Genomic DNA, 25,496 nt, shown 5'->3' with positions numbered 1-25,496 from the left:
CTCTTCATTTCTCCGACCTAAAAGCTTCTTTCATGACAGCCAAGAACTGTTAGTGGAGTGTTTCTTGAAAGAAAACGTGTGAAAAATAAAAAAAAATTCTGTAATTGTACATGCGTGTCTTGCTCGAAATCTTTGCCTAAATCTATTGAAAAGGTGAAGCAGCTGATGAGCTGTGGTCAAAATTCGCATTAGTAAGTAATGTATTCATCGGCAGGTTTTTCCTCAGCTTCAAGTTTGAAAGGTAAAAGGTCCCCCAAAGATCAAAGGTTCAATGTCATCACTTTGTGTTGCAACACCATGGTGATCCACAAGGTTACACTTCAATAATAATAATAATAATAATAATAATAATAATAATAATAATAATAATAATAATAATAATAATAATAATAATAATAATAATAATAATAATAATAATAATAATGATAATAATAATAATAATAATAATAATAATAATAATAATAATATTAATAATAATAATAATAATAATAATAATAATAATAATAATAATAATAATAATAATAATAGTAATAATATTTGAAGCGGCCGCATGTTTTGGGGAAAAGAAGGCACAGACTCTTTATAGTCATACTTTGTCTTCAGGCTTATTGAAAGTCAAGGGCAAGCCCACACTAACGTGCGTTGGTTTATAGGAAATGCACAGTATCTATCACTTTTTTCTTTGGGAACCTGAACAGCAAAGCAACAAGTTGTCCTCCTGCTCCTTGAAAGAAAAATAAAGGTCATAGAAAATCCCACGCGAAGACCACCTCTACCTAGTGCAGTGAAGCTTTAGCTTCAAAAATGAGATCAATAAAAATACAGAATTTAGAATTCATGTGTGCGGATGATAAATGTCTGGAAAAACGATTGCGGATAGTTTGTTAGAATGTAATTCTTCACATCTATATGTGAAAGCAAAAGCTCAATTCCAGATGGTGTAGAAATCGGTCACGGCGAAAGGAACATGCTCTTTTTAGGTCTATAATAGTTCAAGATCAATTACCTGATCATAGCCCCAAATTTACGCAGAGACCTAGAAAACGTTTAATGTATTCAACATAGGAAGGGCCTAAAGATCCCTTGGTTACGTATTTAAATATGATATATTTTAAGAAATTCCATCGTAAGTATATAATCAATGGGTGAAGTTCAGAAATACGTGCTGATGCTGGTTACTCCATAACAATGATTCAAAATAGGCGCATCTAGCGTAATAACTGCAGCGCTGTTATTTACGTGCCAGAATATAACTTTGACGCCTTCTTTGGGGCACGCAAAACGATTTTATTGTTGTCAAGCCGGTAAGCTGTATACAAGCCCTACAAATCGCGTTACATGCTAGTTACCCATTATATTCGCCGCATCAAAGTCGCCGGAAAGGTAGAACCTCTGTGCACGTGGAAGAGGTTGCAAGTCGGCCACTTTGGCGCCTGTAACAAGATGAAGCTTGTATTCCAGGCTGCTGCCACGAGTGTTGCCGAACAGCCTAGAGAACTGAACACAGAGGACATCCTGAGGCCTTCCAGATGCATCCCACAGCTCCCGGCACTTCTTCAGCACGTTCGGTGCCTCTTGAACAGGCGTTACGTTCCGAGCTATTAAAATGAGTGAAAAGCAGAGCTCCTGTTAGGGCAAGCCTCTCACACGCAGGTTCTTGAAAATACGCGAAAAAACAGCATTGGTTATTTACTTCACTCAAGCCAAGACTCCTAACATTTTACAATGAAAACACTTCGAAGTGCCTCTGTGCGGGATGACGTCGGTGTTTTTTTGATGGCAGTGATTGTTCTTCGGTAAACAAAGAATTGGAAACCGCGGAAATCCCCTAGCGGGATCGGAAAGTTGCCTTCCTCAGTTCCCGAAAAACAGGCAAAGGTTCCAGTGACATCACTGATAACATCATTCGAATCACTCTTCATGGTAGATCTCGTAGAATAGTCTGAAGCTAAGGAAGGCACGCGCTGGCGTATTGCAAATGAACTGTCCTCTCCCTCAGACAGGCTCGTGCTGTTATAATAATCCCCAATGGTATACATAAATTAGGCAAGGCCACTGAACAAAGGTTGATATGGAACCTCAGTTCACAACTCAAGCCAACGTTTACAAATAAAAGGCCTTGTCTTCAGCTAGGATGATCCTACCATGCATAAACATAGTCATTCAGAAATATGCATTCATCCAAGACCTTGAAATGATATTCTGCTGCTTGTGAGATGACTATACTTTCTTCATTTAGTATTTAGAAATGCAAGGAGTGGTATATTTGGAGAGGCGGTGTGTGAAAAATAAAATTGATAAAGCTGTAGACATAGATAAGTCACTCAATGCTTGCTTACGTCCCAGTGCTATGAATATAAAACTCCTCAATAGACTACGGATAATGTCCATTTACATAGTCGTAACCATCATGCAAGGGGAAGGTATTAGAGGCCTCAAACAATAGAACCGGCAGGAAGTGGCACGCCACATATAAACTGTTTCAATTGTGCCTTACAAAAACCGAGATTGGATGCTGCTTTCTCATCCACCGTCAGTCGGGGGTTAAATATACTCCCAAATATTTCATTTTTTTTTCTTTATCTAAAGAAACAGTATTCACCTTGTATTTAGTAGATTGATAGGCCTCTTTTTTTTTTTAGAAATTCACATGTACGCATTATTTATTATTCAGCGTCATCCCCCAAACCGTACACCAAACCGTACACCAAGCCGCTACGGTGTCTAATTTGGTTTGCACGGAACAAGATCGCTATTGCTTTTCATAACCCTGCATTCAATGCAATCAACCGCGAACATGCGAAGTAATGAATGAATGGCAGATGTCATTGATATACAGCAAGAAAAAAAGAAGTGTGCCGAACACGAACCTGTGGGGTACGCCTGACGTGCCATGAACGTAACTGGATGATGCACCATTCAGATCGACACACTATTTCCTTAGTAACATATAATAGAAAATCCAAGCATTAAATCCTAGTCAAATTATATCTTCGTAGTTATAGCAGCAGATATCAAGCGGAGCAGTATCGAATGCCTTGCAAACGTCCATGAAAGGTCACTGAACAAGGATTGAGAGGAAGTAGCCTCAGTTCGCAAGCCGAGCCAACGTTTAAACAAGTAGAATTTTCTTCGTCGGCCGCGCGACAATCATTCGCAGGGTTTTAAATATTATTTTGCTTCCGAAGAAGAAAAGCTAGGGAAGAGGGAGCGGGGAGGGTGGGGGAGAAGAAATTCGCTCAAGGACTGAAAATTTGTTTTATCGAAATTATTTCTCAGCCTGGAATTCGTGATCATGTGGCCTTAAAAGGAAAATAAAAAGCGGCAGCACGCACACACACACACACACACACACACACACACACACACACACACACACACACACACACACACACACACACACACACACACACACACACACACACACACACACACACACACACACACACACACACGCACACGCACACGCACACACACACACACACACACACGCGCGCACACATACACAAAAGCACGCGCGCGAACGCACACACGCGCACACACACGCACAAAATTTAGCAGGGTAGATGTGTAGGCCAGTTGGTGAGACATAAGAAAAATAAAACCTTCAAGTTTTGCCGAAAGTGTTGTTTGGTTTTCATGTTTCATTCTATTTTACCTGATTGTAATGTCACATGTGCCATCTGTCTTTAAAAGCCCTTGTTTTTTCAATAAACGTTTCAGTTACCAGTACCGCCCTGTGTTGTCTCCACCCTCCGTCCTGTGTCTGCATCGGTTTTATTTTTCTTATGTCTTTTGTTCTGGTTTCTTTTCATGCTGTCCGCAAGGAGGGGAGAATTACAGAGAAATGGAATAACAACAGGTCAGTGAATCACACCTGACACACCTTGAAAACAAAAAGTGTTCTAGGGTTAACCGAAGTAAGAAGTGATAAAAAGGAAATGCAGATTATGCTTATAGAGTGTACACGTGCTGTGAATAAACTGTACAATTAACGCTATACGGGATTGCTCTCCCCGCTAGTTATGGCGCAGATAGAATACACTTAAGGAAGTCTAACTTTCCTTCTTCCAAATTGGGGTCTTTCTAATTGAAATGCTGGGAAGCTGCTTTCGGGAGGCTTTTGTTGGTGTCTGCCCAATGGGCAAAAAGCATTATGTTCATTGATTGCCCTGTCTCTGCGGCCTATTGTTTATGACAGACGGATTCTAAAAGACAAAGTTTGAAGATGTTCAATAAGGCCTAGTTTTATGTGAAAAGTTAAATCACTTGCAGTACTTTTACCATGGTGTCTTTTTGCATGTGATTGCACGTGATATCACACTAATATTCCTATCGAAGAAGGTATTGACGTCTTCTCTTGAACCCGTTTTTCAAGGATGTGGCTGGTGTGGTTCACTGACCTGTTGTCAATCCCAATCCCGGCCTCGGCGGCCGCTTTTCGATGGCGGCGAAAAGCAAGGTGCCCGTGTGCTGTGCGATGTCAGTGCACGTTAAAGAACCCCAGGTGGTCGAAATTTCCGGAGTCCTCCACTACGGCGTCTCTCATAGCCTTAGTCGCTTTGGGACGTTAAACCCCACAAACCAACCAACCAACCTTTTTGTCCTTCCCTCCTTGCGGAATGCTTTTGAGAAGTGTTCTCCTGCAGATGCACTCTTTATCAGGACCCATTGGAACGCCTGTCCCCATTTAAGAAATGTTTGTGTGTAATGTGTGTTCACCAACCCTACAGCTGGTACGCCCCTGATGGGGCTGGGACAGATAGGTCACAGCTTCTTTCAGCGGCGGCTAGCCTGCCACAGAATTTTTATTTCTTGTAGGCCGTCATTGCACCCGCCACCGTTTAGGTGGTGGACGACGGCTGTTGCGGCGCGCGTCTTCCTCTTCCTTCTCAAGGTAAACGCCGCATCGCTTCTCGGCCTCATGGCTAAGATCGTATGTATATATACCTGTCCTTCTTGCGGCGGGGGCTGGCCTGCCACAGAATTTTTATCTGTTGTAGGCCGTCATTGCACCCGCCACCATTTCGGTGGTGGACAACGGCTGTTGCGGAGCGCGTCTTTCTCTCCCTCTTCCTTTTCTTTCTTCTCAACTTCCTCTTCTGTCTGCACGAGCAAGCGAAGGTGGCTCAGCTAACAGAGCCAGTAGCAGGCCCGTGCATTTTCTTTTCCTTCTTCCTACAGCCACAACAACAGCAACCGACCCTGCTTTAGGTGCTGGCAAATCCTACACTCCGCATTGTAGTATTTCCTTCTGCTGCGACTTTTAATGTGAAAGCATTATTACTTAGCTATGTGCACAGATTTCTGTCCACAAAACACGTCGCAAAGTCGTGTCCTTCCCGCCGGGGCGGTGCAGGGGTGAGACGCCCGACTACTGTGCCGCAGTACCCGGGTTCGATCCCGACCGCGGCGGCTGCGTTTCAATGGAGGCGAAACGAAGAGCCGTCCGGGTGATGTGCGATGTCAGCGCACGTTAAAGATCCACAGATGGTCGAAATTACTCCGTAGCCCTCCACTACGGTTCCCCTTTCCTCTTTCCACTTTCACTCTCACCTTCCTCCCTTCCTTACTGCGCGGCTCAGGTGTCCACATAAACAAGTGTACCCCGCCGGGGTGGCGCAGTGGTTACGGTGCTCGACTACTGTTCCCAAGGGCGCGGGATCGAATCCCGGCCTCGGCGGTTGCGTTTTGATGGAGGCAAAAAGCAAGGAGCCCGTGTGATGTGCGATGTCAGTGCACGTTAAAGAACCCCAGGTGATCAAAATTTCTGGAGTCCTCCACTGCGGCGTCTCTCATAGCCTGAGTCGCTTTGGGACTTTAAATTCCACAAACGAAACCAAACCGAAACGCGTGTGCCTTTCCTTTCCTGTGAACCAATTATTATTATATTAATCGTGTCTGCAGCAGATGTGAGTAATTGAGATGTGGTAGTGTTTAATGAGTGGGTTCAGTCGATAGGGGGTGACGTAATGTGCCCAAAAAATAGGCCAATAAGTTAATTAGGTAATTAATCAGAATAACTGGTTCACAGGAAAGGAAAGGCGCAGCATATGTCACATATTCTGTGGATACCTTGAAACCATAAGGGAAATTGACTTATAGAAGGAGAAAGGCGCGGTAACTGTCTCACTTGTTTTCTGTGTACACCTCAACCGCGCCGTAAGGGAAGGGATAAAGGTGGGAATCAAAGTGGAAAGAGAGAAAGAGGAGCCGTAGTGGAGGGCTACGGAGTAATTTCGACCCCTGGGGATCTTTAACGTGCGCTGAAATAACGTGCGCTTACACAGTATACGGACGCCTCTTCGTTTCGCCTCCGTCGAAACGCAGCCTCCGAGGTCGGGTTCGAACCCGGGTGCTCCGGCATAGTAGTCGGGCGTATTACACTGCACCACCCCGGCAGAGCGCCCCGTAAGGGAAGAGAGCAAGGTGAGAGTGAAATTGGAGAGAGAAAGGGGTGCCATAGTGGACGTGACGTCAAGGTTGTGACGTCACACAACCGGAAGTAGAGCCAAAAAAGGGCATAGAAAAGGATTGGTGTGTAATTTGAATGGTGAAGGGTGGCTGTTCCTGGCCCTGTTGTTGTTGTGGCTGTAAGAAGGAAAAGAAAATGCAGGGGCCTGCTACTGGCTCTGTAGCTGAGCCACCTCCGCTGCCTGATTGATTGACTGGTTGATTTATAGGAAGGAAAAGGCGCGGTAACTACCTCACTTGATTGATTTATAGGAAAGTAAAGGCGCGGTAAATGTCTCACTTGTTTTCTGTGGACGTCTCAACCGCGCCGTAAGGGAAGGGAGGAATGTGGGAGGAAAGTGGAAAGAAAGAAAGAGCAGCCGTAGTGGAGGGATACGGAGTAATTCCACCACCTGGGGATCTTTAACGTGCGCTGACATCGCATAGCACATGGACCCCTCTTCGTTTCGCGTCCATCGAAACGCAGCCGCCGAGGTCGCGTTCGAACCCGAGTACTCCGGAGCCGCATATTCAACAGCGGCTTACGACCTGGGCAGCAGAAGTCGCCGCCAGGCGTGACCTGGAGGCCACGACCAGCAGCCGGAAGGCCACCCACGGAACGGCGGCAACATAATTTTTTTGGCCTTATTGAATAAAGTTTGTACCACCGCCAGCACAGTAGTCGGGCGTCTTACCACTGCACCACCCCGGCGGGGCACCTCCGTTGCCTCGTGCGGACAGGAGAGAAAGTAGAGAAGAAAGAAAAAATTACGAATGACTTTAGCGACTACAGCTGAAAGGCGAAAGCCTGAGAAGTCTAATCTTGTCTGCCCCGCCGGGGTGGTGCAGTGGTAAGACGCCCGACTACTGTGCCGGAGTTCCCGGGTTCGAACCCGACCGCGGCGGCTGCGTTTCGATGGAGGCGAAACGAAGAGGCGTCCGTGTGCTGTGCGATGTCAGCGCACGTTAAAGATCCCCAGGTGGTCGAAATTACTCCGTAGCCCTCCACTACGGCCCCTCTTTCTCTTTCCACTTTCATTCCCACTCTCCTTCATTCCCTTACGGCGCGGTTCGGGTGTCCACAGAGCAAGTGTGACAGTTACTGCGCCTTTCCCTTCCTGTGAACCAATTTAACTTTAACTCATCTTGTCTAGCGTTCGTGCCATTTGCAATCACCCACTTGAACGCGCGCCAAGGAACGCTACGCGACAGCCGCCAAAAAAGCGGGACATACCTTGTCCGTGACAGTATGAGCCATTAAAGGTTTTTGCCTTAAAAAAAGTGAGAGAAACTCGCGCGCCGCAGCAGCCGTCGTCGACCACCTAAGCGTGCAATGACGGTCTACAACAATAGATAAACATTCGGTGGCTGGCTGTCCCCCGCCGCAAGCGGCGTTGACCTACCATCCCAACCTCGTAGGGCCAGGAACTGCCATCCTTCACCTCCCCCTCTTTGCGATGTCAGCGCAAGTTAAAGATCCACAGGTGGGGGGAAGGGGGGTGAGAGGTGGTGAAGGGTGGTTGTTCCTGGTCCTACGGAGCTGGGACGGTATGTCAACGCCGCTTGCGGCGGGGTCTAGCCAGCCAGGAATTTTTATCTGTGATAGCCGTCATTGCACCCCCTAAATATATATATATATATATATATATATATATATATATATATATATATACAGACTAGATGGATGAAGAAGAGGAGTTTAATGTAGGAGGCTGAACAGAATGTCTGTGGGCGTTCTGTTGCCGTCTGCCTCGGATGCACTTATTTTGTGTGAGTAGCATTGGTTAAGTAGTAACATCAATAGTGTTACAGTATATATATATTGGAACGTGTGTAACGGTAAGGAACGCATTGGTGACAACCGAATGAACAGAAGATGCGCGGAAGCACAAAAATTTATGCCGCTATGAATATACCGTCATATCATTTGATTAGACTCTTGCGGAAAGTGCCCGCAACCGATACAAATGATGGCGGAAATTATAGGACTTACTGTCTTGCGTAATTCAAAATTTATTGCTCCGTTTCATATATTGCTCACACACTGCTGGCACGGATGTTTAGAATGGAATGTATGAAGGAAAGGCTGTATAAACAATCATGCTCGGGCGCTGCAAATAGCCGAATAACTTAACTCAAAATTGCATTCGCGTGAATAAATAAGCGAAAGAATCTCACCCTTACCACCTCCACCACGACTTTGGAAGAACGCCTGGATAAGAGCATCACTAGCGGCGCTCTTCGGCCCGTACACAGCTGCCGCCAACGTGTCACTCGCGTTGGGCGGGTAGACAGTCTTTTCTGGTTCCAAGACAGGCTCCGCCTTTTGCTTTTCACTCGCTAACCCTGCATCGCCCCGAACGGATAGATAGGCGAAAAACAGGAAGCCGGCCACCTCGAACCCCAGGTACACGTAGTGACGCTTAAAGGACTGCAGCCATACGCGACGCCACACCACGCACAGAACCTTCTTCATTCTCATTTCTCACGGTGCCTTGGGTAGTGTTCGCAGTCGCTCTACTGGGCTCTTGCAATGGGCAGATGAAGTCAGAGTACTCTGCCTGCAAAACTGTACAGCAAAAGATTACAATTACTGGCAGTACTACAGTTTCGGTTTTTGTTACCTGAAACAAACGTTTGGTTTTGCCACCTTCTAGTGCTCCTTAAGGTAATTGTTATACAAGCGTCTGCTAGCTAACCAAGTAAAATAAATTATGCGAAATGTTTAGTGTACAGTTTGCAGGAGCATCTTCTGGGTAAGAAATAATGCAACGTTAAAACAGGCTTTATTTCCGCAATGTCAATGCGGTAAGAAAAATTATAGCAATTATAGTTCTAATTCCTATGTTCTCAGTACTAAATCGGCACTGATTTCTAAGGACTATCTGACTCAAAATAAAAAAGCAATCGTTTTTTCATTCCAGGAATAGTTTAATTCACTGTGTAGTTCTAAATATCGTAGATCATCAGCGTCTGCTGAATCCCCCCACAGTTGTTAATGCTAGTTGCATGTACACAGTGACTGCGTAGAATAATAAGTGAAGACGAAAACAAAGGGCCGTACACCAACGGCGACAGGAGAGGAGCAACCGGCACACTCGATCCATCGCGCATGAACAACGAGCTAGGACGCGTTTCAGCATAACAAGTGCAATATTTGTGGAGAGTATGCGTGAAATAGAAGCATATGTTTACAGGACAGATTTCACGTCATTGCAAATGAGAAACTCGTCCGCAACGGGGTAATACGCTTACATGAGGCAGGGTCAGTGAATATCGGACTACTTTGTTGCTCGCAGAGGAAAGTGGTGAGTATCTTTATCTGAATGGCCAGAGCGCAGGCCTGGAAAAGAGCCATTAAGCGGGCTTTTCAGAGTATGAACTGGACGTTTCTTGTGGTCGAATAAAACTGCTTGGAAGGATCCCTCAATTTATTTGAACAAAATTTTTATTACAGATAATCCCTGTAACATCCACGAGTTTATGCCTTCCAAGAGAAAATCTTGCCGAAAGCGTGCCCTTGATCGAGCAATATCAGAACCCACATTAAGGAAAGCTTAAAAAAAGAACGTTTTACCATATTAAGTATGGTAGCTGGGTTAAATCCACTTTTGTTTTGGTTCAAGCCTGGCACTGAATCAGAGAACTGGAATCTGGTCTGGACCCGCGCATGGCACCGAGGCCTGTAACGGGGGGGGGGGGGGGGAGTCGTTCCTATGTAACCGTTGCGGTCACGGGATTCCCGCAAACCCAATGAACCTTTGTTCTGGTCTAAGAAAGTGGATGTACTGTGCTACAGCGCTAGCAGCTAATGGTTCAAGTATTTCCCCAAGTCGTGATTAGCTTTTAAAAGTGGAAACTTTATGATCGCCTTTCGATGCCGGCTTTAATCTTTAGCTTGATTGAGTTTCTGGGTGTATTCATTTTCAACCGTATGTTTTACAAACACCGAACAAATTATGCTACTTCCTTAATTACGGATATTTCTAAAACGACAAATGAGGCAAAACGGGTATACTGTATGGTGGTGTGAACCCAGTTATTCGGTCACAGTGCTTTCATCTTGGAAAGCGGCAGCAACGGTATTGAGAAAATGAGCAGCTTCGAGACTTGCAATGCTTGCCTGTCACAGCAGGATTCATAAAAAATCTGCGCATTTTGTATTTTGGTCACTGCACGATATAGTATGGTGTGGTACTAAATGGTATGGTATGGTACGGTATATGGTATACGATGTTCAGTGTCCCAAGACAACATCGCCTGATAGACGCCACATTGGCAGCCCACGGTAATAATAACCGCCAACAGGTTTTTTACGGGCGCGGATATAGTAATACACTCGGCCTCCTCTTGATCAGCCACTATTGAAAGGCAGCCACTGCGGCTGGTATCGACACGCAGAACCAACAGAAATAAGCTAGACGGCATAGAGAAATACCATACTCAAATGACAGAAAGACTGGCTTCATTGCCATGTTATAAATTGATAAGCTCCAATAACAGAACAATTTTAATGAAGGCAATCCTGAGAAATGATTATGTGCTGTCCAATGCCAGCGCAGTTGAGGCAAGCAACTGAGGTTTATTTAGTTATTTGGTTGCTTTGGAGGATTTAACGTCCCAAAGCGACTAAGGCTATGAGAGACGCCGTAGTGGAGGACTCCGGAAATTTCGACCACTTGGGGTTTTTTAACGTGCACTGACATCGCACAGCACACGGGCGTCTTGCTTTTCACCTCCATTGAAAAGCTGCCGCTGAGGCCGCGTTTCTATCCCGCAACCTTGGGAACAGTATAGTCGAGCGGCGTAGCCACTGCGCCACCCCGGCTGGGAATGTGGCCTATTTAGATCCGAGCACTTCGATACTCCGTCTTTCGTATCTCGTATGTGCTTTTCGACTCCACACTTATCATACCGTAACATCCGTACTGAAAACAAAGTGTATAAGACAATAACCTTACAATTAATCACACAATCGCACTCAATACGCATAAGATATCACATTCAAGTCGCATATAATTGCATATGGTCTCATAGCTTCTTGCACATTATCATAAATTATGTACGATATTTTATGATAATGATGCGACCGTATGAGAGTCTATGAGATTAGGTGAGATATAATGAGGTTATTGGCACGCAGAACTTTTGGTTTTTCAGTAAGGATATCATAGGTACGATAGCCAGGGTTAGCGCTGGTCTCTCCAAATTCTTCATAATGGGGATGTGCGCGTATGCCTCGCATAACATGCTGTCGGTATCGATCCGATCAGCTTTTAATGGAGTCCCGATATGAAGCCCACCAAGCGCACATGCGGAGGCGACCGCACTAAGCGCGCAGCGAGCATACCCGTTCAAATGTCATGCATTTTTCTAGGGTCGGCTTCTAATATAGGGTTTAGCCCCCCCCCCCTGTAAAGTATTCACAGTTCAGTTCAGTTCAGTCGTTCAGTCGTGTCCGACTCTTCGTGACCCTATTGACCATGTCACGCCACGCTTTCCGGTCTCTCACTATCTTCCTAACATAACATAGCTTCATCTGCAGTGCCTCGAGATGCCATCTAACCATCGCGTTTGCTGCCTACCCCTTCTCCGGCGACCCTCAACCTTTCCCAACATCAAATCTTTCTCCAGCGACTCCTCTCTTCTCATCAGATGACCAAAGTAGCTGAGCTTTAACTTTAGAATTTGACCCTCCAATGAGCAGTCAGGGTTTATGGTCGACAATATTGACTGATTTGATCTTCTGGCAGTCCAAGGAACTCTCAAGAGTCTTCGCCAGCACCACAATTCAAACGCGTCAATTCTTCGGCGGTCAGCCTTTTTCACAGTCCAACTCTCGCATCCATACATCAAGTATGGATGCGAGAGTATTCACAATAGGACTTTTATCTGCCTCCTGGTCGCCTTAGAAATCACAGAGGGCAAAAGAATAGGCTTACCAGAAACGATGAGCTGGAGCCCTCGCTGATCAGCTTTCTTCTTCTAGTAAGAACGTGGCGCGCGCCACGCGATATCTAGCCTAGCTTTTGTTTCCTTGTCTTTATTGCCTGGTTTAACGTACATTCAGTAAACCTATGAAAGAACACAGGGACGTGCCAAGCAGGCGTTTTCATATCAATCACGCAGTGAACGAACATTTTCATTCGTATAAGTGACCTGCAGTATTTTCCTCCAAAGGCTGCGCAGGGTAGGAAAAATACTATTATATATTATGGTACCTCACCATTCTCCGACTTTTACATAGCGAATTCCACGGGGTGTCACTGGTCAATCTTTTTACATGTTATCTGAAGCACGTCCCATTGGCAAATCGCTTCTAAACACGTGCCACGTTTGGGCAGCTGCATTTTCAGATTGTCAATGGCGCTTTACCTGTACCTCTGTTTGTAAGTGCAACCTGCTTAACCTGCTTCTGAATAGGTGGATTTGGTTAAAAAAAAACAATTGAAATTAACGCTGAAGGTGGTGCGCTACCGAAAGAAATCACAAATAATTATATTTGGTTTGGCTTGGTTTGTGGTGTTTAACGTCCCAAAGCGCCTCAGGCTATGAGAGACGCCGTAGTGGAGGACTCCGGAAATTTCGACCGCCTGGGGTTCTCAACGTGCACTGACATCGCACAGCACACGGGCGCCTTGCTTTTCGCCTCCATCGAAAAGCGGCCGCCGAGGCCGGGATTCGATCTCGCGTCCTTGGGAACAGTAGTCGAGCGCCGTAACCACTTCGCCACCCCAGCGGGGTAATATAAACAATTTCAATTTTATTTACCCAAAAAAGAGACTAAAAATAAGCCGTCAACCTGGGGTCCAGAAAGAGTACCAGAGGTTTATTAATTTTCGTTTCCACAGAAAGTTTTGTTATGAGCCCTTGCAACTGCTAAATTAAAATGGGTCAAAATGCCTTTCTGCGACACTATAATTCCTCACGCATGGTGCCCTCGATCAAACTGAAGCTTGCTTTCCACCGTCTGTACTCTACAATATAAAGGTGATGAGGAAATAAATGCGCAAAGTACGTGTGAACCAGAAAAGCAGATAACAGAGTGAAGTGAGCAGAAGCAAGAACTGAACCTTAAGAGAGCTAACTACTGAGCTAGTTGGTTGTCACGCACAATTACAGAGAACTCAGCGGAACACAAACACACACAAGAAAGCGTCCGTGGTGTCACCTTTCTTGTGTGTGTTTGTGTTGCGCTGAATCCTGTAATCATGCAAGAAATGAAGGCGCCTATTTCGCGCCTCCAAGTTAAACATTGTGGACGTGACGTCAGGGAATAACATGTGATAAAAGATATAGACACAACTGCCACATCAAAGTACGTACTTTCCACGTTGACACTATGCTTCCATCAATGCGGCAACCGGCTTATTGCATCTCATCTTCTTCCTAGCACATAGTATATATATATATATATATATATATATATATATATATATATATATATATATATATAAATAGGGGTAAAGCGACAGGAAAGCGCGTCGATTCATGCGTCAGACAGGGTTTAGTCGTGAGTGTTATATCGTACTGAAAAATTCTATGAGGCAATTACCTCACATTTTCTCACACAGTCTCACTCATATCACGTAAGAAATCACATACAAGTCGCATATACAGTTGAATCCCGCCACAACGAATACCGCCACAACGAAATTTCCGCGACAACGAATAATTTTTTATTCCCCGCGAGTATCCTATAAGAATTAATGGCCTAAATTTCTCTGCACAACGAACCATTTTTGCAGAGCGTTTCCGCTTCAACGAAATTTTCGCGTTCAAAATCGAAACCAAAACTAGTTTTATTGGCGAGAAGTCCAAGTCAAATCCAAAGCCACATTAAGCATGAAATCACGTGATTGCAGTTCCGCCATTTTGGCTTTGTGTCGTGGTCGCGTTGTTCACTCGCTGCCTTTCTCTTCGACAACGACGAGTTTTCATCCGCAGGACACGATGGCAACGCAAGTGAAAAAACGCAAAACTCTTTCCCTTGAGCAAAAAGCTCAAATAATCGCCCAAGCAGAAAGCGGAAGGAAGAAAGCGGCAATTGCTGAAGACTTCGGAATTCCTGCAAGTTCGCTGTCAACGATTCTAGGCAATAAGGACAGCGTGAGAATGGCACTTGCTTCAGGCACATCCTCGAAGCACAAAAAGGTGACGCGGCCCCTCCATGAAGAGTTGGACAAAGCAGTGCATGCGTTGTTTGTGGAAGCACGAGCCAGCAACGTCCCCCTGTCCGGAAGCATCGTCCAGCAGAAAGCCTTGAACTATGCATGCTTACTTGGCATTGATGATTTTAAAGCCAGCATTGGCTGGCTAAACCGTTTCAAGGCCCGCCATAACATCGTTGGAAAAGTGTTGTGCGGCGAGTCAATGTCAGCAGACGTGGACGGAGCAGCTGCTTGGAAGGCGAGTAGCATGGCCGGAATTTTAAGCAACTTCGCGCCTGCAGACATTTACAACGCCGACGAGACCGGGCTATTCTACGAGATGTTGCCGGCTAGGACGCTCGACTTCAAGGGGCAGCGCTGTCACGGCGGCAAACACAGCAAAAAACGCATCACAGTGCTGCTTTGCACAAACATGGATGGCTCGGACAAGCGTCCGCCGTTAGTCATAGGCAAAAGTGCCAAGCCGCGCTGTTTTAAGGGAACTCGTAGCCTACCTGTGCAGTACAAGGCGAACAACAAGTCATGGATGACCCGCGCTATTTTCACCGAGTGGATGATGGCATTCGACCGCGACATGAAGCGGCAGGGCCGTAAAGTTTGCTTGCTTTTGGACAATTGTTCAGCGCATCACTCCGACGAAGTCAAGCTCACTAACACGGAGCTGAGGTTTTTCCCTCCCAATTGCACGTCTGTCTTACAGCCTCTCGATCAGGGCGTGATTCTTAGCCTGAAGCGCGCTTACCGCGGGAGGTTAATTCAGCGGCTGCTTTTTAACACTGAAACCGGCCGAGACACGAAGGTGGACTTGTACGTGGCACTGCAGATTATGTCTGCTGCCTGGAGCACACTGGGGCGCTCAGTAATTGTGAACTGTTTCAGGCACGCCGGATTTGCCGAAGGTCGACCCGTACACTCTGCTGGCCTAACACCAGGCGTTACAGACGACGACGAAGAGGCGTCACCGGCTCCGGGGATCGCGGCCGCCTGGAAAACGCTGGGAGAAATAGGAACCGTGCCGCCTAATCTCGAGCTCGACGAATACATCGGCGCTGACGCTTGTGTTGTTGTTCACGAAGATGTGAGTGATGAGCAGATCATAAAAGCTGCCCGGAATGATAAGGACTCTTCCGATGAAGAAGACGACGACGTACAGGAAGCGCCGGCTGCGGCAACCGCCGTACAGGTGATGGACGCTTTTGATGTCATCAGGAATTTCGTTGCTGTCCGAGACGACGATGTTGCAATGGGTTTGCTGACCGAGTGCGAAAATCGCGTGACGGCGTTGCTCGCCGTGAAGCGTAAGCAAACCAAGCTTACAGATTTTTGGCATTAAACGCCTTTACTGCTGCTTGGGCAATTCTTTCTGCGTTTCACGTCAAATTTTTGCGATAACGAAGTTCCGCGAGAACGAATTTTTTTTCGTGCACCGTGAATTTCGTTATAGCGGGATTCAACGTAATTGCGTAAGATCTCATAGTTTCTTGTACGTTAACATAAATGATGGAAAATATTTTATGATAATGACGTGCACCGTATGAGAGTCTATGTGATTAGATGAGATTGTATGAGGTCATTGCCCCGTAGAACTTTTCGTTTTTCAGTATGACGCTTTCTCCGCTGTTGTATAAACACAGTCTCATCGCTCGTATTTTCTGCGTTGCGCTGCGCGAGCGCTCACGGCACGGCATGATCCTCTCGTGTCATGTTGATCGGAAGAGGGCGCACGTTTAGGGCCATATCTCCACCGTAACGCGCTCTTCCGTGTGTATTTAGTGATTACTGCGTAGTCGGATAGGAGGCGTCAACACGACGGCATTTTAGACTGTCGTGTGTATGAGCTTGACAAGTGTGCCTCTCGCCGTTAATTAAAGGTGATCACCATCTCCGGACCAAGTAGGTGCCGGTTTGAGGTGTTGAGATTCGGTTGCACGCAGACATTTTTTGCGGCGAGCTAAAATATTTGACGTCATCGCTGCGCATGCAGCATGCAAGCGACGGTGCAGAGAAGGTCGCGAATTTTCCCCACTCATCCCTAAATCTATCTTTTCTTAAAGAACACATACTGCGTAGCAAACAACCGCATATGAAAAGGCACCCGACATTGGTGTTGAAGGTTGTCCACTTTATTAACTACGCTTCGACATTTAGAGATAATAAATGAAGCTGGTGAAACTTTATTTGCTATAGCTTTGCGAAAGTGCAGACCACAGATCATATATCAAGCAGCGAGTGTGTGTGATTACATCCCTCGTGTGTACTTTGTCATCAGTGCGGATATTATTGTGTACCTGCGTCTATCAGAGCCCGAGTCGCTTGGGAACGTAAAACCCTTTAAACCATTATTGTGTACCAGTGACAACTTTTTTCCGCTCGCTTTATCCGCTCTTGCACTTTCATAACTGCTTGCTTTTGTGCAGTGTGTCTGTTGTCACAGTTGATTTCAGCTTCCTGGCATTCCGCAAAACTGATTTTTTCTCTTATGTAATAATGATATATATATATCCCTACTGAAAAAATTGTATGAGGCAATAACCTCACATTTCCTCACACAGTCTCACTCAATTCACGTAAGAAATCACATGCAAGTCGCATATATCTGCGTAAGATGTCATAGTTTCTTGTACAGTAACATAAATTATGGAAGATATTTTATGATAATGATGTGCACCCTATGCGAGTCTATGTGATTTGATGATATTGTGTGAAGTTATTGCCCCGTAGAACTTTTCGTTTTTCAGTAGAGAAGATTATCGCATTTTGGTGGCCTCTTACCTGTTCTTTGAATTCATACAATAGATGAACCGCTCACCAAGGTGGCGAAGTGGTCAAGGAGCTAGACGACTGTGATCAATGATATAGGACCGAATCCCGGCCGCGCAAGAACAGACGCAAGTTCGAGCGCAGCCTATTTTAGCAAGTTCGGAGTGTGTTCATAAATCATATTGAATCAAACCCTCAAAACCAATCTATTTTGAAATCAATTGACTTGGCAATTAGTCGTGAAGGAGTTACAGCTATGTTTCTGAAATGTAACATGTTTGTCTCCGGGACCCAATGGTGTTAAGAATACGTTTCTGAAGCGCTACACTGAACAAATAGCCCGAACTTGGCTGACATTGTTTCACTCGTCCCTGACCATAGATTTTATGCCGTTTGACTAGCGTAAGGCACGGGTTGTTTCATATTTAAGGAAGTAAGGAAAGCGAGTGCGAATTAGACACTAATTATTGTCCTGTTTCTTGTGTTTCATAATTGCTGTAATTCGTTAGAGAGTGCTGCTTTTTGTTATGTTGGGAACTTTTAGACCGTCAGTTTTTTTCACCTTAGTAGCATGCAATTCGGAGAGGCATGTCAACTGTTAGCCAACGTATATGCGCAGCGCAAGATTTTTCAAGAGTACTGAATGTAAAAATAAAAGAACGCAAAAAATTACGAAATAAAAGAAGGAATTAAAAAAACTAAAAACACGAAAGCTATAAATAAGTGAAAGCGATATCATAAAACATAATAATAAACACCAAAACAAAGTTAACAAAAAAGAAAAACAAATAATGAGAAAAGGTAAATAAACGACAGAAAGTAAAAAAAAAATAAAGTTAAATACAAACAAACTGCTGCACTATAAGAAAAGCAAATAAACGTAGAGCGAGCTCAAAACGAAGTTAGTCTGGAACTCGAAATGCTTTCGCATTTCCGCAATGTACAGATACTTAAGCTCACCCTTATACCCAAATCCCGTGCGTCGTGCATCGCTGGTGCAGTTGATACGGAGTTTGACTTTTATGCCCAAGAATGCGGCCTCTATTTCCGATGGAGGTGAAATGCAAGGCGCCCGTATGCTGTACGATGTCAGTGCATGGTAAAGAACCCCAGGTGGTCGAAATGTTCGGAGCCCTCCACTACGGCGTCTCTCATAGCGTTATATGGGGACGTTACACCCCATAAACCAAACCACGCCCGACTACTGTGCCGGAGTACCCGGGTTCGAACCCGACCTCGGCGGCTGCGTTTTGATGGAGGCGAAACGAAGAGGCGTCCGTGTGCTGTGCGATGTCAGTGCACGTTAAAGATCCCCGGGTGGTCGAAATTACTCCGTAGCCCTTCACTACGGCTCCTCTTTCTCTCTTTCCATTTTCACTCCCACCTTCCTCCCTTCTCTTACGGCGCGGTTGAGGTGTCCTCAGAAAACAAATGAGACAGTTACCGCGCCTTTCCCTTCCTATAAATCAATCAATCAATCATAAACCAAACCAAATCAAAAGCCTTGCTTAGGGTTCAACGCTGCTGAACTAAATTATTGAGCAAAAGCATTAGCGGCAGGTGACCGAGCGTTCTTCTCCTCTTTTTTCTTCTTCCTCAGACCACATATAAAGCCCAAATACTTTGCTGTGCTATGCTCTAAAGTCCACGAAACGATTCACTGTGATTCTAGATTTTTTCTACCAATAGCAATACCAATACTCAGGGCCGTCCAGCAGGTCTCGGCAGCTCTAGAGAGGCAGCGACCGAGCGAAACCGAGGAGAGGGGGGGCAGCACCCCCAAGAAGGGGGCGGCGGCCCTCTCGAACCCGCGGAAGTAGCGAGGGACGTAACAAGACCTCAAGGAGCACAACGCACGAGACTGACGTAGTGGCCGCGTCACGGTAAAAGCTTGTCCTCCCTGCTTGGAGGGAGCCTAACCGATTCTGCAGGCATTTTAAATAAAAGTTGTTCTCTCTCTCTCTCTACCAATAGCAAAATGCAGATTGCTCGTGTATCCGTGATATATAAGGAAGGTGACAAAAACGACCTGGGCAATTACAGGCCTATTTCAGTGCTACCAGTATTAACGCGGTAGCGTTAAGGAGCTCGTGTCGCAGAAAAGCCGGTGTCGTCGGCGTCCAGTGAGCGATAAATCCCGGCATGCACTTCATAAATAAACATGCACTTCACAAATAAAAAGCAAGTTCCAAGATGGGCTGGGTGGGAATCGAACCAGGGTCTCCGGAGTGTGAGACGGAGACGCTACCACTCAGCCACGAGTTTTTTTTTTTTTTCTTTATTGCCTGTTTTGAGTTCACATCAATTCAAAAAGGATCCACAATAATGATAAAACTCGCAACAACCAGACTTCGGCTGTCACGAAAGGTTTAAAATTTTTTGAGGACAGCCAGTTCATCGAGCACGCTGATCCAGTCAGGTGGATCAGAGAGCACCCGATACGTCTCTCTAAGGAGCAGCACACTCTCGATAAAGTTCTCGCGTACAGAACGCGTGTTGACATCAGCATGTTGCACTTGCATCCTTGTTTTCCACAGGCTGTGGAGGCCCAAGACCATGACTAAATCCAAAGGAATACCCTCACTCTCGACTGGAAGGAACCGTATGCCATACGGATCTAACGGAAGGTCTTTCTTTAGTGTTCTCTGGAGAACATCCCAGTGAAAGACTGGGTCCCAGCAATCCAGAAAGACGTGCTCGATTGTCTCTGGTTTTTTGCAAAGGAGACAGTCTGTTGTCCAGGGAACGAATAAGCCTCTTTCATGTAACCAGGTTTTAACAGGTAATGTGTTGGAATGTAGCTTAAAGAAGAACGTTTTAACTGAAGGCCTAACTGGCATCTTTTTCACACGCTTTAAGACATCCTGTCCGGGGCCTCCACGGTGTGGTGCACGGTAAATCGGCAACGGTATCGTCACATCCAGAAGATCTTTGTACAGCTTCTTCTTACACACTTTGCTCAAGTATTCCATTGAAACACACGCATGCAACATTCTGAAAGACAAGACAACTTCGCGCATGTACCGTTTTAAAGCGCCACTCATATTATCACCAGAACAGACAACGTATTCTGGAAGCATTTTACACAGTCGTACTTGCATGACCGTCCTCAAGAATTTGTCGTTTTGATCACGAAGGAAAAAAAAAACGCGAGACAACCTGTCGCAAAAAGAGATGCACAAGGCCCAAGCCCCCCGCCTTAACAGGAAGAAAGAGGTTGGTTCTGCTGCACTTTTCCCATGTTGATTCCCACATGAAAACGGCAAAGACACGATGAATTTTTTGAATGCTAACACGCGTCGCCGAAAGCACATTCATTACGTACCATATCTTTGCCACAAGGAAAACATTGCACACATAAGCGCGTGAAAACATTGACAACGTCTTGCCCTGCCATGAATCAGCTTTCTCTCTCGCTCTCTCTGCTTGGCCAGCCCAGAAAGGGGTGGGATCTTGGTACGATTCAAGCGGCACGCCTAAATACTGGGTCGGCAATTTTGACCATTGCAAACGAGAAAAGTATTCAGGCGTAACATCCCAGTCTCCATGCCAGAAACCGGCACTTTTTTCCCAATTTACTTCGCAGCCTGTCTGTCGGCAGAATTTTTCAACAAGGGCAGTAACTTCTTGAATGCTTTCTCTGCTTGAACAGAATACAGCGATGTCATCTGCATATGCCAGCATTTTGACCTGTGCTGACTGCAGCATAAAACCAGTTATACGTTCATTGTTTATGATAGACCGGCAGAGAGGCTCGAGGTAGGCCGCAAACAGTAGGGGTGACAGGGGGCAGCCTTGCCTCACTGACGACAGCACACGAATGCTGTCAGTGAGCTCTCCATTCACAATTATCCGTGTCGTGCAGTTCGCATACACCATTCGAACACCTTCCTCAATCACTCGCCCTATGTTTGAGTGTGTCAATACTTCGAACAAGGCATCGTGCGAAACGCGATCGAATGCTTTGGCGAGATCCAACTGTATCATTGCCACTCGAGATCCAATCGCGTCACAACACTCCAAAACAGTTCGTACCACGTGCACATTAGTTGCGATGCTTCGACCTTTAATGCCGCACGTCTGGTGTGGCCCAACCAGACTCGGTATTACACTTTGAAGCCTTTTCGCCAGCACTTCATGTATATTTTGTAATCCACGTTGGTGAGGCTTATCGGGCGATAAGAACCCACCAACAGGCGTTTTCCTGACTCATCATACTTCGGAATCAAAACAATGTGCGAGGTAGAAAACGAAGGTGGGACCTGCTTACGTTCGTATGACTCGTCTAGCACTTTAAGCAAAATCTGGGCTGTGTAATCTTTAAATGCTTTGTAGAAAGCAGCGCCAAGCCCGTCAGGTCCTGGCGACTTTCCCATTGGAAGCTCGTCTATCGCACTTTCTATTTCTGCCAAACTTATGGGTCGTTCTAGACGCGTTTTAACATCCTCATCGAGCTTTGGCATTTGGCGCAAAAATTCTGCCTGAAAGCCATTTTTGACTTCGCGTTTACGGCCAAGCAATTCATTGTAGTGTTCTATAAAGGTATTTTTGATAGTAGCAGGGTCACTAGTTACAGCACCTCGGTTGTCAATTTACCGTATTTCCTTTTGATACGCGTGCCGTTTCTCATCTGACAGCGCTCGCTTAGTTGGCGTCTCCCCCGCCCAAAATGTTTCAGACCTTGCTCTTATCACTGCTGCCTTGTACTTTTCAGTGTCAATGTTTTCAAGTTGTCGTTTCAAGGCTTTTATTTCTTGTGCATATCTTCCCGGCTGGATGCTATCCATGCTAAGCAAAAACTCAAGCTCCTCGTGCATTTCTTTCTCTTTTCTTTTTTCGTCATATCGAATTGCGCTTGCAGTTTTGATAGCTAAAAGCTTTACTCTCTGCTTTAGCTCCTCCCACTCAACTATATAGCTTTCGGCCTGCGTCGAAAGTAATTTATCGAGTTCTTTCGTTGTCTCTCTTACAAAACTGTCGTCCTCTAAAAGCTTCACGTTAAATTTCTACAGGTGCCAGTGAAATCGTGACCTCCGCTGTTTCCTGCCAAATGTTCCAATTACTAAGCAATGGTCACTGAAGCTTACGGGCTTAACGTCGTACTCTGTGCACAATGAAGCCAGTTCAACAGAGACATAAATTCGATCTAATCTGGCGTGGCTATCCCTTTGAAAATGCGTGTATTTAGGGTGTGCGTCGTAAGAGAACAAATAGCCAACGTCTTCGAGATTACACTCATTAATTAAAGAGTGCAGCAGCTGAGCACTCTTATCCCTCACTGGCAAATTTTTTGCGCGGTCCTGAGCGAAACAAACACAGTTGAAGTCTCCTATCAATATTACTACCTTGTCGCACCTAAGATGCATTTCGAGACTTTCGAAAAATGTTCTGCGCTCGCTCACCGCGTTCGGAGCATAAACACAGACAACACGATAACTATAATTCGAAAACGAAAAGTCAACAACAAGAAGGCGACCGCATTGGGAAGCCACAACGGAAGCAACGTTGATGCCTAAACTATTACGAATAAATAAAACGCAGCCACCCGACGCGCCGACGGAATGGCAGACGCATACGTCATACAAAGAAGAAAAGGACGACGCCATACGATCAGTTAGCTCTTCGCTTTCAATCTTAGTTTCTTGGATAGCGATTAGGTCAAGGTCATTTTCAAGAATTAGGCGGCGCAGCTGGCTTTGTCGTCTTCTTGCTCCCAAACCCCGGACATTTAAAGATGCTAGACGAAGTGTTACATCGAGATTAACCGCCATGTTTAGTAACAAAAGCCCCGCTAATAAGAGTTCGTGGCGGGTAACAAAACACTAAACTCACAGTGCATAAAGCCTCCATGCAGCGTTCCCCAATCCAGTCTTTCGCAGGCGCCGTACAGATCACAGCCAGCACCGTCTTTACTGAGTCCACCTGGCCACACAGGCCAAATGATTATGGAGGCGGTTTCACCGCCTGCCTTGGCTCGGACGGGACGTTCGGGTTCGACCGCGATTTGACGGCCGGCCGTCTCCTCCCGGTTGTTTTTGGTGGCGGCTCCCCACTGCCACTGCTGTCCAGTTGCTCACTCTCGGTATCTTTCTGGTCACGCGGCCGCTTTCCGGGAAGTATACCGGCACCGACGCCAGCTGCTCCCTGAGTAACGTCCATTGCGGGTGCTTCGGCGCCCTCGATGTTCGATTCGTCGTCGTTCGTCGCGTTATCCAACGCAGGTTCCTCTTGGTCGGTAACTATTGGTTTGCTCGGTGGGCTAGCGTGAACACTAGGCTTCTGCGGCACAAGGACTTGAAGATTAGGCTGCAATACTTCCTTGACCGCTGGTCCTTTTCCTGCTTTCGAAGTCTCCTCAGCGTCCACCTCATCCATGTACAGCTCGAACGCTTCATCGCTTTTGCCGGGACCGGTGACGCTTGCGTATGTGCGAGTGCACTGACTCTCTTCGTGTCCGAACCGACGGCAAGAGCTGCATCGCGGAATGCGGCACTCACGCCGTATGTGACCTGTACCTTGGCAGCGCAGGCAAAGCGGGGCCCTGCCAGGCACTACCACTAGAGCCAATTCGCCACTGACGCTCACCTGATGCGGAAGGTCGTCGAGCTTGACACCTGGATTCAACTTGAGTGTCACAAGTCTTGTTGTTGAACCCTTATCCGACACGCCCTGTGCTCTCCACTTCTCCTTTGCAACATCTGTCACCTTCCCGAAAGCATCAAAGGCGAGCCGCACGTCTTCGTCTGGTACACTGTGCAGCAACCAGTGTACCTTCATTCGGACGTCTCGGTTAGCAGGATCGATGACGAGACACCGAGCACCTTTAACCTGCAGGTCTGCAAAGCGAAGTATCCTCTTCATCGAGTCAGCGTCCTTGAAGGTCACGGCCCAGACGTGGTTCATGCGGTACGCCCCCAGGGTGATAACACCCGGCATGAGCGAAAGCGAAGCAAGCGCATCACGAAAGTCTTCCACCCGGTATGGGCGGGCCCTGATGTCACCGTGCAAAAAAACAGTATTTTCAACAAATCGCCCTGTAGGCAAACTTGGCAGTACAACCTGATAATCACTGTCCGAAACAAAAAGCCTGTTTCCGCGGCCAGACATGACCGCTGTACCCGCTCCAACGGAGCCCAACATAACACGTCCGTTCGCTACGGCGGCCGGAAGTGTACCCACTCAGCCACGAGTTCGATGCTTGAAAGCGGTACAAAAGCGGTTCTAGTGAATGCGGTGTTGCCTTAGAAACATGCCGTAGAACGTTATACTGCAGTGTATATCGGTAATTATGAGCATGTTACTTACAGAAGTCGCAGTTACACGAGTAGCGAAGTACGTTTCCGCTACATTTCTTCTGCGCTCTGCGCACATGCAGAGCCATCTTGCGGCAAACACAGAAGAACCCCTCCTCGCAATGTGCGGCGCTGCCCCGACACGTGGCGCGCCACTCGCCCCTGACGTTTCGCCGTGCACCCTCACAGGTTGTAGAATCAAGCGTCTTTCCTTTCTTTAGATCACTATCTTCGCTCACCCGCTTCTCCCCTTCGGGCCGCGCGGGTACCGGTGCGAGGATGCCCCAATACCCTTGCGTTTAGTAAGTTTTCTCGACGAGGTGCAATAACGCTATTGCGTTCCACTCTTGAAGGCGAAGCTTAAGCGTCCTCCAAATTGTTTTCTAAACCCTTTGAAAAATTAATTCACAGACGCTTTGCGAAGTTTGAAAAGGCACAACAGATATTAACAGATTCACAATATGGATTTCGTAAACACTGTTCTACTGAGCATGCACTATTAGATCAGAAAGAATACATATTAAAACAGCTGGATCAAAATAAAATAGTTGTTGGCATATTCATAGATTTTACAAAAGCATTTGATTTGTTGAATCATGAACTACTAATCCGAAAGCTTCATAGGTATGGTTTTCGAGGTCACGCAGGGTCTCTTGTAGAGTCCTGTTTTAGAAATCGAAGGCAGGCTGTCAGTATTAAAGAATATTATTCAGATATAGAACCGATTTCTCGTGGTGTTCCTCAAGGTAGCATATCTTTATCATTGATATTGTGCAGGTATTTGCTCCTGCAAAGTATATAATATATGCTGATGATACGA

The 25,496-nt window shown here is 46.1% G+C and overlaps 1 protein-coding gene across 1 annotated transcript; it reads right to left on the bottom strand.

The window, feature by feature from the left end:
* Positions 1-1,341: 1,341 nt before the first annotated feature.
* On the bottom strand, positions 1,342-24,543 carry LOC146181408 (uncharacterized). The gene is made up of 4 exons (XM_084575782.1): positions 23,700-24,543; positions 9,709-9,796; positions 8,632-8,799; positions 1,342-1,598 (listed from the first exon to the last, which is right to left on the bottom strand). Exons 1-4 carry the CDS (start codon positions 24,522-24,524, stop codon positions 1,342-1,344), a joined length of 1,338 nt encoding a protein of 445 aa, XP_084431908.1. The 5' UTR covers positions 24,525-24,543.
* Positions 24,544-25,496: the final 953 nt, after the last annotated feature.

Source organism: Amblyomma maculatum, chromosome 8 (assembly GCF_055883805.1).
Source record: "Amblyomma maculatum isolate TAMU_Amacu chromosome 8, ASM5588380v1, whole genome shotgun sequence".
In the NCBI taxonomy this organism is placed as follows: domain Eukaryota; kingdom Metazoa; phylum Arthropoda; class Arachnida; order Ixodida; family Ixodidae; genus Amblyomma; species Amblyomma maculatum.
Note: the sequence above shows the minus strand (reverse complement) of the source record. Positions and strands in the feature narration are given on the sequence as shown.